The following is a 17333-nucleotide window of genomic DNA, read 5'->3' on the forward strand; positions in this document are numbered from 1 at the left end:
GTCTATCCCTAATCAGTCCCTGACTATTCAAATACTTGAAAGTAATGGAAAGTAATGGAAAGTACACTCAAGCAAATAACCATGGTTCTGTGGTGAATCAGTTATTTTGTGCTTCTTTTCATAACTTTATGGAGTTAAACTGCAAGGACCATCAAGTACCCATTTACACTTATCCTGCACTATTCCTAATTTCTTCCCCCCTACATTCCAATCAATACCCTCATGATTCTGCCATTCCACTACACACGAGGGACAATTTACAGCAGCCAACTTCACGTTTTTGGGATACAAAAGAAAATACAAAAGTACCCAGGGCAAACCCATGTGGTCAAATGAAGAATGTGCAACTCCATTCAGACAAAACTAGAAATCAGGGTTGAATCCAGGTTGATAGAGCTGCAAATGCATCATTGTGCCACCCTGTAACTTTACATTCTTGCTTTTAACATTCATTTGATTACATTTTAATGATATTATAGGATGATCTGTAGTTAACTGTTACAGCAAAGTAATCAGTTCTATAGGACTTGCATCAATGTAGTGGCATTTGCACTCATAATATAAAACATTGCTATGTTCTTTTTGAAGTGAAATAAAGAATTGGTAACCTGGAATGATGCCCAAAGACATAAACACTCTCATATCAAATAAATACAAATGGGAAGCACAGATAGGGTAGTGGTTAGCACAACGCTAGCAAACGGGACTGCGGTTCGAAACCTGCGCTGTCTGTAGAGAGTTTATATGTTCTCCCAGTGTCTCAGTGGGTTTTCCCCAAGGACTTGGTTTCCTTCCGCTCTTTAAAAAGAAACGTACAGGGGTTGTAGGTCAATTGGGTGTAATTGAGCAGCATGGTCTCATTGGCTGAAATGGCCTGTTACTGTGCTATACTCTAAATTTTTAAAAAATTAAAGAATGACATGAAATATATTTAAAATATGTAAATATATTTTGGATTTATAAATATGCTTGTTAGATCATCACAGATGCATCATTTAGTAAAAGTGGCTTACAATGTTTGGAAAGAACAAAAAAAGAAAATTACTCATTTTAACACTTACAAAGAATATACAACCCATCTTTCAGGGAATAAAATAACGTGACCATATAATGCCAGAATCAATACTACCAAAGATTTGGGTATTACCCAAAAAGGAGCATATTCAATTTGGAAAAATACTTACTTGGAGGAAGTATTTATTCCCAGGAAGAGTGGCCATTTGTACCAACAAGGTCGGGTCAGATACAGCAATGAGCTCTCTGAACCCTTCTCCATTAACAATGGCGTGAAGCAAGGCTGTGTTCTCGCACCAACCCTCTTTTCAATCTTCTTCAGCATGATGCTGAACCAAGCCATGAAAGACCTCAACAATGAAGACGCTGTTTACATCCGGTACCGCACGGATGGCAGTCTCTTCAATCTGAGGCGCCTGCAAGCTCACACCAAGACACAAGAGAAACTTGTCCGTGAACTACTCTTTGCAGACGATGCTGCTTTAGTTGCCCATTCAGAGCCAGCTCTTCAGCGCTTGACGTCCTGTTTTGCGGAAACTGCCAAAATGTTTGGCCTGGAAATCAGCCTGAAGAAAATGGAGGTCCTCCATCAGCCAGCTCCCCACCATGACTACCAGCCCCCCCACATCTCCATCGGGCACACAAAACTCAAAACGGTCAACCAGTTTACCTATCTCGGCTGCACCATCTCATCAGATGCAAGGATCGACAACGAGATAGACAACAGACTCGCCAAGGCAAATAGCGCCTTTGGAAGACTACACAAAAGAGTCTGGAAAAACAACCAACTGAAAATCCTCACAAAGATAAGCGTATACAGAGCCGTTGTCATACCCACACTCCTGTTCGGCTCCGAATCATGGGTCCTCTACCGGCATCACCTACAGCTCCTAGATCGCTTCCACCAGCATTGTCTCCGCTCCATCCTCAACATTCATTGGAGCGCCTTCATCCCTAACATCGAAGTACTCGAGATGGCAGAGGCCGACAACATCGAGTCCACGCTGCTGAAGACCCAGTTGCGTTGGGTGGGTCACGTCTCCAGAATGGAGGACCATCGCCTTCCCAAGATCGTGTTATATGGCGAGCTCTCCACTGGCCACCGTGATAGAGGTGCACCAAAGAAGAGGTACAAGGACTGCCTAAAGAAATCTCTTGGTGCCTGCCACATTGACCACCGCCAGTGGGCTGATATCGCCTCAAACCGTGCATCTTGGCGCCTCACAGTTCGGCGGGCAGCAACCTCCTTTGAAGAAGACCGCAGAGCCCACCTCACTGACAAAAGACAAAGGAAGAAAAACCCAGCACCCAACCCCCCAATTTTCCCCTGCAACCGCTGCAACCGTGTCTGTCTGTCCCGCATCGGACTTGTCAGCCACAAACGAGCCTGCAGCTGACGTGGACATTTACCCCCTCTATAAATCTTTGTCCGCGAAGCCAAGCCAAAGAAAAGAGAAAGAACATTGAGATAGTCTGTAGTCTGCAAACCCAGACACTAATTAAAAGTATAGTATCTCTGTGAGAACCAAGGGTTGCTAACGTAAAAGCTCCAAGAACAGAGCTTACAATTTTTGACTGGGCAAATGGCTAAAATATGCACAATATAATACATTCTATAGTCGGAAGCTTTTGTAATAAATCACTAGAAAAGTACTGCAGCTACACATCTGAAGGTCTTGCTTGCTAACATGTGACATTCTATTTCAATATGGAGTTAGCTGGTTTCAACTGTGGGTTTAAGGAAATATATTTACACTTTCTCACCTGAAATTCAACCCACTCTTAACATCCAACTCCACTGAAACTGCCTGTCTTCCTAAACACCACTGTAAATACAAAATCATTGTAACTATGGAAATTATGTTTGACCATTAGAATGCAAGTCAGGATTGTGACATTTTTACAAAAATGAAAATTGTATTGAATCACAGACAAAAATACCAGTTAAGAGAATGGCAAAACCTATTTGCTCAGGCCAGGTTGGAAGGGGGATGAAAAGGGGGGAAAAAAAATACTGTTAGATCAAGGAGAAAGATGAAATTGGAATTGTTTATGAATGGTGAGGTTTTACTTTGAAATTAAAACCCTCAACCATAAGGGCACTGCAATCTGGGAGGGATATTCTAATCAGTCATGAGAGTTGTGCCTCATTACAGATTGACATCTGGCAGCATCATGAGTAAATCCATGACAAAGCTCATAGCATTGAGGTATATAGTGAAATGGAAATGTATTGTAGAATCATAAGGAAGGATTTTTCAGCACAGAATCAGGAATATAGTTCTTCTGTTATTAAACAAAATCCTTAAATAAGGACTACCGTATTGCTGACAGCAATTTAATAGCTGCTGTAAACTCAAGTAGATGGGGAAGATGCCAGTCTGCTTAAATCTCTATCATTGAAAACTTCAGCCCACCTCAGAGCTCTTAAGTTGCAGAGAAGAGATGGAGAGAACAGAAAGAATGTTTGTGAAGGGTACAGATCAAAGTTAAGATAACAATTGCAGAAATCAAGAAACTGAAATAGAAACAAAAAGATCCAGCCAACTTTGGATTGAAAAAAGTGGTTAATTGAAATTGTTAAATTCAGTATTGTACCAAGGGCTGTAACCCATTCTGGCATTGAGCGGGGGCAGATGTGGAAAAGAGGGGGATGGAATAGGTGACAAAAAAGAAAGCTTACACCTGCAATGCTTAGATAAAATTTGGCATCATTATACAAATAAAAGGTATGCTACAATTATACATAACCCAAAGAATAATTCCCAACCTATATGTAATTGGTTGTGCTTTATTTAAAAACTTCAACGTTCTGGATTAATCAGAGCCGAAGAAGCCATTAGAACTTATCAATTAATTTTCCATAATATAGTATAGAAAACTTTAATTATGAACAATATGAATGTATGAGATATATTTTAGCTATTTAAAAACAATTTATCCCATTGCACAATCTACTGAGGAACTTGATAGGTTCCAGCATATTGTGTTTCATCTCCAGCAGATTGTGATTGGCTTCAGATTCTAGCCTCTGCAGTTCCACTCCAGACAAAAATTCAAACTTAACTACACAAATGATTTATTGAAACATATGTTGAATAATTCAGCAAATATAAAATAACCTGTACATCCCCAGTTTGGATAATATTCAGTCATCAGCAATTAGTCATGAAATTTGTTGCTCATGAGCACAAATAAAAAGTCAGAAAATGTGGTCCTGAACAGAAAATGGCTTTAGCCACCCAAGAGGATTTAAAAATTAATCTTATTCTGATTATTTATGATTTACCTGCTGAATGCATCACGTACCTCAGTGGCGTTTTCTTCTGCTGATGTATGTGATACCAAAGTCTGATTACTGGTTTCCGTGTCAACACTCATAATCTCATTATTCTCAATGGATGCGATCTTAAATGCTTCTTTGGTGGATGATAAATCTTTTGATATATCCTCTTCTTCTAGATCACTCTGCTTTTGTTCATCCACAGTCCCTGTTTTGGGTAAAGATTGTTGGTGGTTTGAGCTCCTGTTGTCAATTGGCATATGACTAGTATCGCACTCTGGAGAATCACTCAACTGAGATGATGTAACGTCATCAGAAATTTTTGTGCCATTTCCATAAGGTACACTGGACTCATCTTCAATAGATACATTTTCCATAGCAGCTGAAACATCATCCTTGGTAATATCTTCTGCCACAGACATCGTTAATCATATCTATCAAACAAATATATTAAATTATTATAGCTCATTTAGTTGCATAATTTCACTCTCAAACAGATGTTAAAAACAAGTACAGATATTTCCCGACTTACAACCGTAATTTGAACCGAAAGACACAAGTCAGAATTTGCCCACGCGCATGGAGTACTCAAGTCTTAAAGCAAACTTCTTAAATCAAATAGTTTTTTCATTGTAGATTTGACAATAACAACTTAAAGCTTCCTGAATTTGTCGATTAACCTTAGCAAATCTTTTCACATTCTGGTCCATACTTACCTTGTTAGCTAGCATCTTGGAGTCTGTAGGTGGAGTGTGGCTATCTTGATTCCGCATTCACACAGGAATCAAGATGGCTGTCCCCAGCCTACGAACTCTGGGATGCAAACTAACAAAGTAAGTATACCAATTTTGGCTCTTTCATGCCCTGATTCCCTGCTATAGTTTGTCAAATACAACATAATCCATGTAAATTTTATATTTTTTCTTTATACATTTTTTAAAATTTTCAGTCGTATGTGCTGATGACCATAAAGGTTCCATTCTTTGGCTTGGCTTCGCGGACGAAGATTTATGGAGGGGGTAAAAAGTCCACGTCAGCTGCAGGCTCGTTTGTGGCTGACAAGTCCGATGCGGGACAGGCAGACACGATTGCAGCGGTTGCAAGGGAAAATTGGTTGGTTGAGGTTGGGTGTTGGGTTTTTCCTCCTTTGCCTTTTGTCAGTGAGGTGGGCTCTGCGGTCTTCTTCAAAGGAGGTTGCTGCCCGCCAAACTGTGAGGCGCCAAGATGCACGGTTTGAGGCGTTATCAGCCCACTGGCGGTGGTCAATGTGGCAGGCACCAAGAGATTTCTTTAGGCAGTCCTTGTACCTTTTCTTTGGTGCACCTCTGTCACGGTGGCCAGTGGAGAGCTCGCCATATAACACGATCTTGGGAAGGCGATGGTCCTCCATTCTGGAGACGTGACCCATCCAGCGCAGCTGGATCTTCAGCAGCGTGGACTCGGTGCTGTCGACCTCTGCCATCTCGAGTACTTCGACGTTAGGGGTGTAAGCGCTCCAATGGATGTTGAGGATGGAGCGGAGACAACGCTGGTGGAAGCGTTCTAGCAGCCGTAGGTGGTGCCGGTAGAGGACCCATGATTCGGAGCCGAACAGGAGTGTGGGTATGATAACGGCTCTGTATACGCTTATCTTTGTGAGGTTTTTCAGTTGGTTGTTTTTCCAGACTCTTTTGTGTAGTCTTCCAAAGGCGCTATTTGCCTTGGCGAGTCTGTTGTCTATCTCATTGTCAATCCTTGCATCTGATGAAATGGTGCAGCCGAGATAGGTAAACTGGTTGACCGTTTTGAGTTTTGTGTGCCCGATGGAGATGTGGGGGGGCTGGTAGTCATGGTGGGGAGCTGGCTGATGGAGGACCTCAGTTTTCTTCAGGCTGACTTTAGTTGCCCATTCAGAGCCAGCTCTTCAGCGCTTGACGTCCTGCTTTGCAGAAACTGCCAAAATGTTTGGCCTGGAAGGTTCCATTATTGTCAAGTAATACTACATTTAGAATGTAACATAAATTAATTTTTTTTTTTAAATGTCTACCTTAAGGCAGACAGAGTGTTTCCACTTTGTCCAGCACCCCTCACAGAAACCTACAGCACCTGGTGTTCCTAGGCAGTCTCCCCTCGAAGTACTGACCAGTTCTGAGCTTGCTTAGCTTCCAAGATCAGACAAACTCATAAGTCGCATAGGTCGCAAGTTGGGGAGTATTTAAAGAGTCTTCTATCTACACATCTACTAGGTCCTACTGAGTTTTTAACAGCAATATTGTGTATTAACCACATTTATATGTGTTGGCATAATATATAAACTAGCTCAGAAATTCCCAAATAATGGCTCATTTACCAAATCAGATACCTGATGACATTTGTTCAGACCCATCAACGAGTTCCCATGATTTTAGGTTTTTGAACTAATGCTTGATAAAAATTTTCACCACTGACCACCATCACTCAGGGAATGTTCAAGAGAACATGCCATTTGAAGTCAGAGCTGAGATTCAAAAGCACGGGGTGGGGAGACAGATGCTGAAGAGAGTTCAAAAGAAATTAGTAGGAGGAAGTTTGGTGCATTTGGGAAGCAAATTCTGTCCAGTAGCTAACAAAGATATAGCTATGAAGATGAATGGATTTGACTTTTCGATAACAAGATATGCAGGTTCAGACCCTTTACCACTAAAGTAGGGCTCAACCTTGCAGTTAAAACTTGCAGTTAAGATCAGCAATCTAGACTCATACCATTTACAAGAATTGCACATATGGTGATATTTTATGTTGATGTTGTCAAATAAGCATTGCCTGATTGGATTATGCATGTCCCATAGTCTTTGTATAATACCATTACATTTGTACAACTGTGCTGATAATACTATATTCAATGGTAATTTGTTCAGATTTGAAAATGACCCTTCAACTCTAAACATCTGCGTACTGCTAGTCTAGTCTAGCTTTAGGATCATTTCATAATCAGCATGATCTCTCTACCTCGACAAGTAACAAATTACTTTCATTGGATATTAAATTAAACTGTTCCATTCTATTTTTTTCAAAAATCATATATCTAACAAATTAAGAGCCTTTTCCTCTAACATTTGGTCTGCGTAAAAACTATTTGAAACCATCCAGATATGTATGTAAAGGTAACAGGGAGAATTTCCCTTCATTCTGAGAGTCCTGAACTGTGCTTTGCGTGAATGAATGTGAAGCTGGAATGGCCGAAAAGTGGAGCAATACCTGGGATTGGCATATGGTCATCTGAAAATCTGGAGATGCAGAAATTTGTTGCATCATATATGCAAGAATAGTACCTAAAAGTAGTCCAAATGCTAGATTTGAAGAAACATGTTAAAACCAGAATACAGACAGAGAGCCAGAAGGCTAGGGAGCATATTGCAGTCTCAGGTTTTGGCACCCAAATGTATTAAAGGATTAGCTATTGACATCAGTGATGCTCACAATGGAAACATACATCTTGGAGGGTTTCAGAGTGGAGATGAGGAGAAATAAAGGTATTTTAAAATGTTTGGTGGGGGGGGGGGTGGTAATTTAATGAGCAAAACGTGCAAAGGATTCAAATTGAGACATGGGCAGTAGAATTTTGGATGACCTTAAGTTTGCAGAGAGTGGAACTAAGGAGCCCTCCAAGCCAGTATGGATTTTTCATGTCAAGACTCTACATGGTCAAGTAAAAAGCAAGGTTGATGCAGACTTAAAAGTTGTACTGAAGTGGTTGCCTAAGTGAGCGGTTTACAAAGTCTAAGGTGTGGATTGAAGCCAATAGTTTTGGTCTTCCCAATATTTGACATTGACATCTAGAACCCTGCTTTCCCTCTGATTATTTGCTGCATATCTTATACTGAATGAGCAGCATGTAGAGGCCTGCTGAGGTTTTCTGGTTAATAAAGCCTTTGCCTGCTTGCTTCATGTCTGTGGGTGGTCATTAATTGTGCCACACACCATAGGACCAATCACACTTCAGCTGCAAGAACTAATCATACATCAGACTCATAGGTGGGCAGATCTAATCCTTGATTGGTAGTTTAGGTCACTTCCAATCTCAGGATTGCCAGAGAGATCACATGCCCATCCACATTTCAGAGAGGCAATTCAAGAACAGGCTGATCATGCTGGAACTGTATCAACCAACAGTTAGAGTGCTGTGCACAATACCACTTACTACATTACAGTAGTGTGACTGTATCAGGTCACCTATCTGAGTGCTACTGGTGCCATGTAACACAGTACTATCTGTCACATGGTCAGCGACTAATCCAGCTCTTCCACCTGGATTGCCTGGTGTGGAGGGTGGCCAGACACCCTGCAGGATGAAAAACAAGACCTGTCAAAGCGAAGACGAACCCTCTTGTAGGGTCAATGACCATCTTGCAAACACGTGCTGTGAAGCACGGAAAGGGCATGTCGTGGATCGAAGCTTGATCTGGCCCAGCTATCTTGGACTTCACCAGGCTGCTGGATCCAGGAGGGGATATTGAGAGAGTGGGTCCGGAATTCACGCACAAGCCGTTTCTTTCTGAGGAGTGGGGTATCTTCATATCAAACCCCACAAAGTGACCAAAAGGAACCATCATCTTCCTAAAGGATGGATAGCCAGAAGGACCATAAACTCTCTGGATCATATTCTATTTTTCAGTTAATGAAGGCAAGTATCCCTTCTTAACAATCTTGTCTACCTATGCACCCTGTACATTTACAAGATCCCAGTTTCTCAGTATTTCCTGGGGCTTTTCCATTTAAAAGTAAAGTTGTGTATTATTGTGTATTCTAGCCTGTTCTCCCAAAATGTAATACTACAGATTTTTCAGGATTAAATGCCTCCATTGTTCTGCCCAAAGATAATCCTGCTCACCATCTCAAACAGCATTAATTTTCAAATCATCTGCAAATACACAAAGCATACTTTCTACATTTAGAAAGTCAGAATTTATTGTCATGAACAAGTCACGAAATTCATTGTTTTGCACCAGTATCACAGTGTAAACATTTACATAAACCACCTTTCAAAAATAAATAAAAATAGTACTCACAAAAAAGTCAAAGTAAGGCAGTGTTTGGTTCAATGATCTTTCAGGAATCTGATGGCAGCAAGCAAGAAGTTGTCCTTGTGCTGCTGAGCTTGTCTACATGCTCCTGTATCTTTTTTCCTGATGGTAGCAGAGTGAAGAGAGCATGGCCTGGGGGGTGGGGGTCGTTGAGAATAGAGTATTACAAGCGCAGAGGACCCCAAAACCCAGCAGCAATAGATGATCACCAAGAAAAATGGTTACTTAAACAAAAGTTGCTTTTAATCATTTTTAAACATGAAAACAGAATTAAACTTTAACTTATCGCTATTGACTTACTTAACCTAACTTAACCCCCTTCTAATTCTAAGTGCACATGTATGTAATGTGTAAGTTCAGGAAAGTTCTTTGGTTCACAGTCCAATCTCACTTCTCATTCCTCCAAGTTCACTGGTTGCAGGCAATTCTTATACCGTGCACAGAATTTAACATTTATAAAGTTCACCAGGCTTTGGTGCTTGAAAGGTAAATGGTTACTGCTCAGGAAGGTTCTTGTCAGTTTTCAGAGATATTTGTTGTACAATGGACACCCAGCCACTTCAGTATCTTGCTGACGAAACTCCCCCCCCCCCCCTCCCCTCCCCCCCCCCCCCCCCCCCCCCCCCCTTGAAGGTTCTCCAGATAACCTCTTTCTTTCAGGTCAGCACAGAGTGCCTTTTTGTTTCTCTTATTCCAAGTGAAACATTAGACAGCCAGTCCTCTCCTCTTGCATGAACCACAAGGGCTTTGACCAGGCTGAATCCACCTTCCACATGGGGTTTTCCACAAGCTTTCCAGCTTGTTCTGTTCCAGTCCCGTCTCTCTCTCTCTAAGAGACAGCCTGTTTGACTCTCTCTGCTTGCAAAACCACATAACCTTCTTAGAACAGCTCTAGATGATCTGCGGCTCAAACAAGATATTTCATCTGTTACTTTTTTTGTCAACAACAATCCATTAGTGAAGTCTCTTGGACATTCTCCAAAACTCTTGCAAAGACTGTTGGCCCCAACATGTCTAGCATGGGGCAGAGCTCCAGTATTTTAAATAAGATCTGTTTTAAAGTGTTTGTATGTGACCTACTCTAATAAACATTTCCCAATTTATCTCCCAAAAACATATCTATATACTCTGTCACAAGAGGTTGCCTCTTAAGACATCGCTTCTTGTAGATTTCCTTGATGGAGTGAAATCTGATGTCTGTGATATCATGGGCTGAGTTAACAACCCTTTGGAGTTTTATCTTGTCCTGAGCATTGGCATCTCCGTACCAGATGGTGGTGTAACCAGCCAGAATGCTCTCCACAATACACCTGCAGAAGTTTGAGTCTTTGGTGACATACCGAATCTCTTCAAACACCTCACAAAGATTATCCCCTGGTGAGCCTTCTTCATGATTGCATCTACATGAACCCAGGAATTTGAAGTTCTTGACACTATCCACTGCTGAGCCCTCAGTTCTCCTGAAGTTGACAATCTTCTCCTTGATTTTGCTAACATTGAGTGCAAGGTTGTTGGTGTGACACCACCCAACGAGCTGATCTATCTCCCTCCTGTTCTCCTCCCCATTGCCTTTTGTGATTCGGCCGACAACCAGTGTCATCGGAAAATTTCTAGATAGCGTTGGAATTATACCTGGCTACACAATCATGGGTGTATAGTGAGTAGAGCAGTGGGCTAAGTACACATCCTTTAACTGTGCCTATGCTGATAGTCAGTGAGGAGACGCTGTTTCCTATTCATACTGACAGTGGTCTTCTGATGAGGAAGTCAAGGATCTAGTTGCAGAGGCAGACACAGAGGCCCAGGATTTATTGACCAGCACTGAGGGAATAATAGTTTTGAAGTCTGAGCAGTAGTCAATGAGGAGCAGATTTTTGCATGAGTAGCCGTTTTCTCGGTGATCCAGAGCGGAGTGGAGAGCCAGTGATACTGTGTCTGCTGTGGAACAATTGTGACGATAGGCGAATTGCAGTGGGTCCAGACTTTTGCTTAGGTACGTGTTAATTCTGACCATGTCCAAACTCTCAAAGCATTTCATCGCAGAAGATGTTAGTGCTAATTCTAAGTGCACACAGACGTTAAGGCAGCTCATTCTGCTCTTCTTGGATTCCAGGATGATTGATGCCCAGTTATAGCCAAATAACAGTAAAATCCCCGTTGTCCAACACACAGACCATCAGAAACTTAACCAGCAAAAGTTTTTTTTGGGGGGGGGAGGAAATAAATAAATAGACCTTAAATAAATGAGAATAAATAAAGTTTTAAATAAAACCTTAAATAAAAGTTTAAAATTGTACAAGTAAATGTTCTACAAATCAATACACATCATGGTGAAGACGGGAACAAACAGTCAGCCAGTGAAGTGACCTGATCCAGTCATGCCCTGCCGCAGCAGCTCTTTGAATAAAGTTTCAATAATGTTGTCTTTGAATAAAATGGTAGCGCCCAGAATGAAGAGCAGGCTGTTGCTGCTTGTTGCTGAGGTGACTCTCCCAAAGTGTCTCCCCATCCTTTCCTGGTAAGAATCTTTATTAGTATATTATTAAGTATATTAGTAAGACTTCATCATAAAACTTGGGGAGGGAGTTAATTATGATGGTGGCACGGTTAGCGTAGCGGCTAATGTAACACTTTTAGAGCCCTCACAAATGGGGTTTGAATATAAAGGAAGGTGCCAAGCTCCCTGGTGTGGAGGTGAGTCTGTTTGCCAGCATGGGGAAGGTGTGCTGAGAGCTTGACCAGGAAATTAGCATGGAGGTGAGTTTGAGGGGAGGGGGTTAATTATGTCAGTGGAAAGGTTAGCGTAATGTCTAGTGCAACACTGTTACAGCACCAGTGACCAGGGTTTGAATTTAAATTTTGTAAGTTACAGGAATTATCTGACTAAAGTGAACTTTACATAATTAAAGACTACAATACTGATTTTTTTTCCCCAAATTATTTTACATTTTGCACTGCCTTTAGTCCTTTAAACTGAGTATTCTTAATGCAGGTATGTTAAGATTCATAATTTAATATTCAATTTATTGTCATATAATAAAGTGTCATATTACACAAAATTGCCTTTTGTTCTTCTTCTTTCTTTGGCTTGGCTTCGCGGACGAAGATTTATGGAGGGGGTAAAAAAGTCCACGTCAGCTGCAGGCTCGTTTGTGGCTGACCAGTCCGATGCGGGACAGGCAGACACGATTGCAGCGGTTGCAAGGGAAAATTGGTTGGTTGGGGTTGGGTGTTGGGTTTTTCCTCCTTTGCCTTTTGTCAGTGAGGTGGGCTCTGCGGTCTTCTTCAAAGGAGGCTGCTGCCCGCCAAACTGTGAGGCGCCAAGATGCACGGTTTGAGGCGTTATCAGCCCACTGGCGGTGGTCAATGTGGCAGGCACCAAGAGATTTCTTTAGGCAGTCCTTGTACCTTTTCTTTGGTGCACCTCTGTCACGGTGGCCAGTGGAGAGCTCGCCATATAATACGATCTTGGGAAGGCGATGGTCCTCCATTCTGGAGACGTGACCCATCCAGCGCAGCTGGATCTTCAGCAGCGTGGACTCGATGCTGTCGACCTCTGCCATCTCGAGTACCTCGACGTTAGGGGTGTGAGCGCTCCAATGGATGTTGAGGATGGAGCGGAGACAACGCTGGTGGAAGCGTTCTAGGAGCCGTAGGTGGTGCCGGTAGAGGACCCATGATTCGGAGCCGAACAGGAGTGTGGGTATGACAACGGCTCTGTATACGCTTATCTTTGTGAGGTTTTTCAGTTGGTTGTTTTTCCAGACTCTTTTGTGTAGTCTTCCAAAGGCGCTATTTGCCTTGGCGAGTCTGTTGTCTATCTCATTGTCGATCCTTGCATCTGATGAAATGGTGCAGCCGAGATAGGTAAACTGGTTGACCGTTTTGAGTTTTGTGTGCCCGATGGAGATGTGGGGGGGCTGGTAGTCATGGTGGGGAGCTGGCTGATGGAGGACCTCAGTTTTCTTCAGGCTGACTTCCAGGCCAAACATTTTGGCAGTTTCCGCAAAGCAGGACGTCAAGCGCTGAAGAGCTGGCTCTGAATGGGCAACTAAAGCGGCATCATCTGCAAAGAGTAGTTCACGGACAAGTTTCTCTTGTGTCTTGGTGTGAGCTTGCAGGCGCCTCAGATTGAAGAGACTGCCATCCGTGCGGTACCGGATGTAAACAGCGTCTTCATTGTTGAGGTCTTTCATGGCTTGGTTCAGCATCATGCTGAAGAAGATTGAAAAGAGGGTTGGTGCGAGAACACAGCCTTGCTTCACGCCATTGTTAATGGAGAAGGGTTCAGAGAGCTCATTGCTGTATCTGACCCGACCTTGTTGGTTTTCGTGCAGTTGGATAATCATGTTGAGGAACTTTGGGGGACATCCGATGCGCTCTAGTATTTGCCAAAGCCCTTTCCTGCTCACGGTGTCGAAGGCTTTGGTGAGGTCAACAAAGGTGATGTAGAGTCCTTTGTTTTGTTCTCTGCACTTTTCTTGGAGCTGTCTGTGGGCAAAGACCATGTCAGTGGTTCCTCTGTTTGCGCGAACGCCGCACTGTGATTCTGGGAGAATATTCTCAGCGACACTAGGTATTATTCTATTTAGTAGAATCCTAGCGAAGATTTTGCCTGCAATGGAGAGCAACGTGATTCCCCTGTAGTTTGAGCAGTCTGATTTCTCGCCTTTGTTTTTGTACAGGGTGATGATGGTGGCATCACGAAGATCCTTCGGATGAACGACGCTTATCTGGTGTAGGCTTCATGGTCAAGAGCTTCATTGCCTCCAAACTCGAAAACCTTCCGACAGGCCTCTCGGACCGAATCATGTCCATGCGACTCCCACTTCAAAACAAGCGTCACATCACCCTCATCAGTGTCTATGCTCCAACCCTCCAGGCGGAACCAGCAGAAAAGAACAAGTTCTACACCGACCTGCGCAACCTCATCCAACGTACCCCTACAGCCGACAAGGTTGTCATCCTGGGCGACTTCAACGCTCGTGTCGGCAAAGACTCAGAAACCTGGCCAGGAATCCTGGGCAAGCATGGCGTCGGCAAGTGCAACGACAATGGGCGCCTCCTGTTGGAGCTCTGCGCAGAACAGCGGCTTGTCATTACAAACACCCTTTTTCAGCAGAGGGACAGCCTTAAGACCACCTGGATGCATCCCCGATCCAAACACTGGCACCTCCTGGACTACATCCTGGTGCGAGAAAGTGACAAACAAGATGTGCTCCACACCAGGGTCATGCCTAGCGCGGAATGCCACACTGACCACCGGCTGGTTCGCTGCAAGCTCAACCTTCACTTCAAGCCAAAGCCCAGGAACAATAAAGCCCCCAGAAAGAGGTTCAATGTTGGAAAACTGCAGTCAGACGAAGCGAGAGGAAACTTCCAGGCAAACCTCAAAGCAAAGCTCGACGTTGCAACCCGCCTCACGGACCCGTCCCCTGAAACCCTCTGGGATCAGTTGAAGGCTACCATACTGCAATCCACTGAAGAGGTACTGGGCTTCTCCTCCAGGAAAAACAAGGACTGGTTTGACGAAAACAGCCAGGAAATCCAGGAGCTGCTGGCAAAGAAGCGAGCTGCCCACCAGGCTCACCTTACAAAGCCGTCCTGTCCAGAGAAGAAACAAGCCTTCCGTCGCGCATGCAGCCATCTTCAGCGCAAACTCCGGGAGATCCAAAATGAGTGGTGGACTAGCCTCGCCAAACGAACACAGCTCAGCACGGACATTGGCGACTTCAGGGGTTTCTACGAGGCTCTAAAGGCTGTGTACGGCCCCTCACCCCAAGTCCAAAGCCCGCTGCGCAGCTCAGACGGCAAAGTCCTCCTCAGCGACAAGATCTCCATCCTCAACCGATGGTCAGAACACTTCCAATCTCTTTTCAGTACCAACCGCTCAGTCCAAGATTCCGCCCTGCTCCAGCTCCCTCAACAGCCCCTAAGGCTAGAGCTGGATGAGGTTCCCACCCTGGATGAGACATATAAGGCAATCGAACAACTGAAAAGTGGCAAAGCAGCAGGTATGGATGGAATCCCCCCAGAAGTCTGGAAGGCTGGCGGCAAAACTCTGCATGCCAAACTGCATGAGTTTTTCAAGCTTTGTTGTTGCCTTTTGTACTGTAAGGTAAAACATCATGAGATGGGAATGTGTAGGGAGTTACCCTGTACAGGGCAGTAACAAGAAGGGGAGGTGTCCTTGTACTCCTGTTAGGTAAAACATCATGAGATGGGAATGTACAGGGCTGTAACAAGATGTAAATGCATCCTTGTACTTACAAGATAAGAGAGACATTGATGGATTGAGAGGCAGGAAGCTAGCAGGGAAAGGATAGCAACAGTTTTAGTCATTGGACAAGTAATGATATGATGATGTTCTAAGCATGTATCCAAGGGTATAAAAAAATCACCATTTTGCTGATAACGGCAGAATGCATTCTCCGACTAACATGGTTGGTCGCAAGTGTTACAATCCGGTAATAAAGAACAAAGAACCCTGATTTCGACTCAGCCTGGTGTTTGTCTCACTCATTCATGAACAAAGCAGACCTAACAGTACACAGAAATTGTGGCAGAAATTGCTTGACATGCCTCTTACACTCAGAGAGAGAAGCATAAGCGAGTTCCCTCAGTGTCCGTGCATTCACAACTAGAACTTCAGCAACCACACAGAGTCCAGTCTAAACCATTGGCACCCCAAGCTCCAGATCTGAACCTCCGACATGATTAGGAACCCTTCAGTGCCCTCATGCATCCTGCATTTTTAAAAAAAATATATTTTATTTAAAATCAACACATATTATAACACATTATAACATATATTATAACAACAACACATTATTATAAAACTTGATTAAATACATGTTGATTTATATAAAGAGAAAAAAGAAAACTACTAAAAAGAACCCCATCTAACCCTTAACTAAACACTTCCACCCAACCATCAACCCCTACTACTCCCACTAAAAAAAATCTAAATTTCTAAAATACGTAAATAAGTAAAATTATATATTAAATTGGATTGCTTCAGAAAACACTCAAAGATCCCAAAAACATATCACACAAAAAAAAATTATTTATTTCTACGGGAAGACTTCTCCGGTCCAGAGGACTCAAAGAAATTATTTATAATTTCAAATCCAATATTTGACCATACGGGCTCCAAATATGTAATTTTTTTTCTAACTAAATACAACTTTGAACCTCTGTTTGTCATCTTCCTAATGTTAATGAAACATTTGATTTCCAAGTAACAGCAATACATTTTCTTGCTATCACCAAAACTAATTTACAAATTTCAAATGAAAATCTTACTTTTTTTTTTAAGGAATAACCATTAAAGGTAGTTTAGGGTTATACTTTCAAAATTTCCCATTAAAAATCCAAAGTTTTAGCTTTTGAACAAGAGCATGTAGAATGAATAAAAGTTCCAATAGTTTCAACACATCCCAAATATTGATCTGATGTACTCAGTTTCCATCTATTCAATTTCTGAGGTGTAATATACAACTGAGTAAAAAAATTATAATGAAGTAATCTATATCTTACATTAATTGTATTAGACATAATCTCTACATAAATTTTGCCAATTTTGTTTATGTATTGATATATTTAAATCTTGTTCCCATTTTTGTCTTAATTTAACTAAACCTAATTTAAGTGCTTTTTCTTGTAACATCATATATATATATGTGTATTATATGGCGAGCTCTCCACTGGCCACCGTGACAGAGGTGCACCAAAGAAAAGGTACAAGGACTGCCTAAAGAAATCTCTTGGTGCCTGCCACATTGACCACCGCCAGTGGGCTGATAACGCCTCAAACCGTGCATCTTGGCGCCTCACAGTTTGGCGGGCAGCAGCCTCCTTTGAAGAAGACCGCAGAGCCCACCTCACTGACAAAAGGCAAAGGAGGAAAAACCCAACACCCAACCCCAACCAACCAATTTTCCCTTGCAACCGCTGCAATCGTGTCTGCCTGTCCCGCATCGGACTGGTCAGCC

At 42.7% G+C, this 17333-nt stretch overlaps 1 protein-coding gene across 3 annotated transcripts in view; it reads right to left on the reverse strand.

Moving 5' to 3' along the window:
- Window positions 1-17333, reverse strand: part of fam114a1 (family with sequence similarity 114 member A1) — a 70029-nt gene that overhangs the window by 37396 nt on the left and 15300 nt on the right. For 2 of the 3 annotated variants that reach the window (XM_069924937.1, XM_069924938.1), the window contains exon 2: window positions 4324-4731. In XM_069924937.1, coding sequence (XP_069781038.1) covers window positions 4324-4719 — 396 coding nt within the window. In that variant the 5' untranslated portion in view covers window positions 4720-4731. Of the gene's footprint in view, window positions 1-4323; window positions 4732-9324; window positions 9417-17333 lie in introns of those variants that run through there. The other variant, XM_069924939.1, reaches the window with a different exon arrangement.

The sequence above is a fragment of the Narcine bancroftii genome, chromosome 3 (genome assembly GCF_036971445.1).
Source record: "Narcine bancroftii isolate sNarBan1 chromosome 3, sNarBan1.hap1, whole genome shotgun sequence".
Classification (NCBI taxonomy): domain Eukaryota; kingdom Metazoa; phylum Chordata; class Chondrichthyes; order Torpediniformes; family Narcinidae; genus Narcine; species Narcine bancroftii.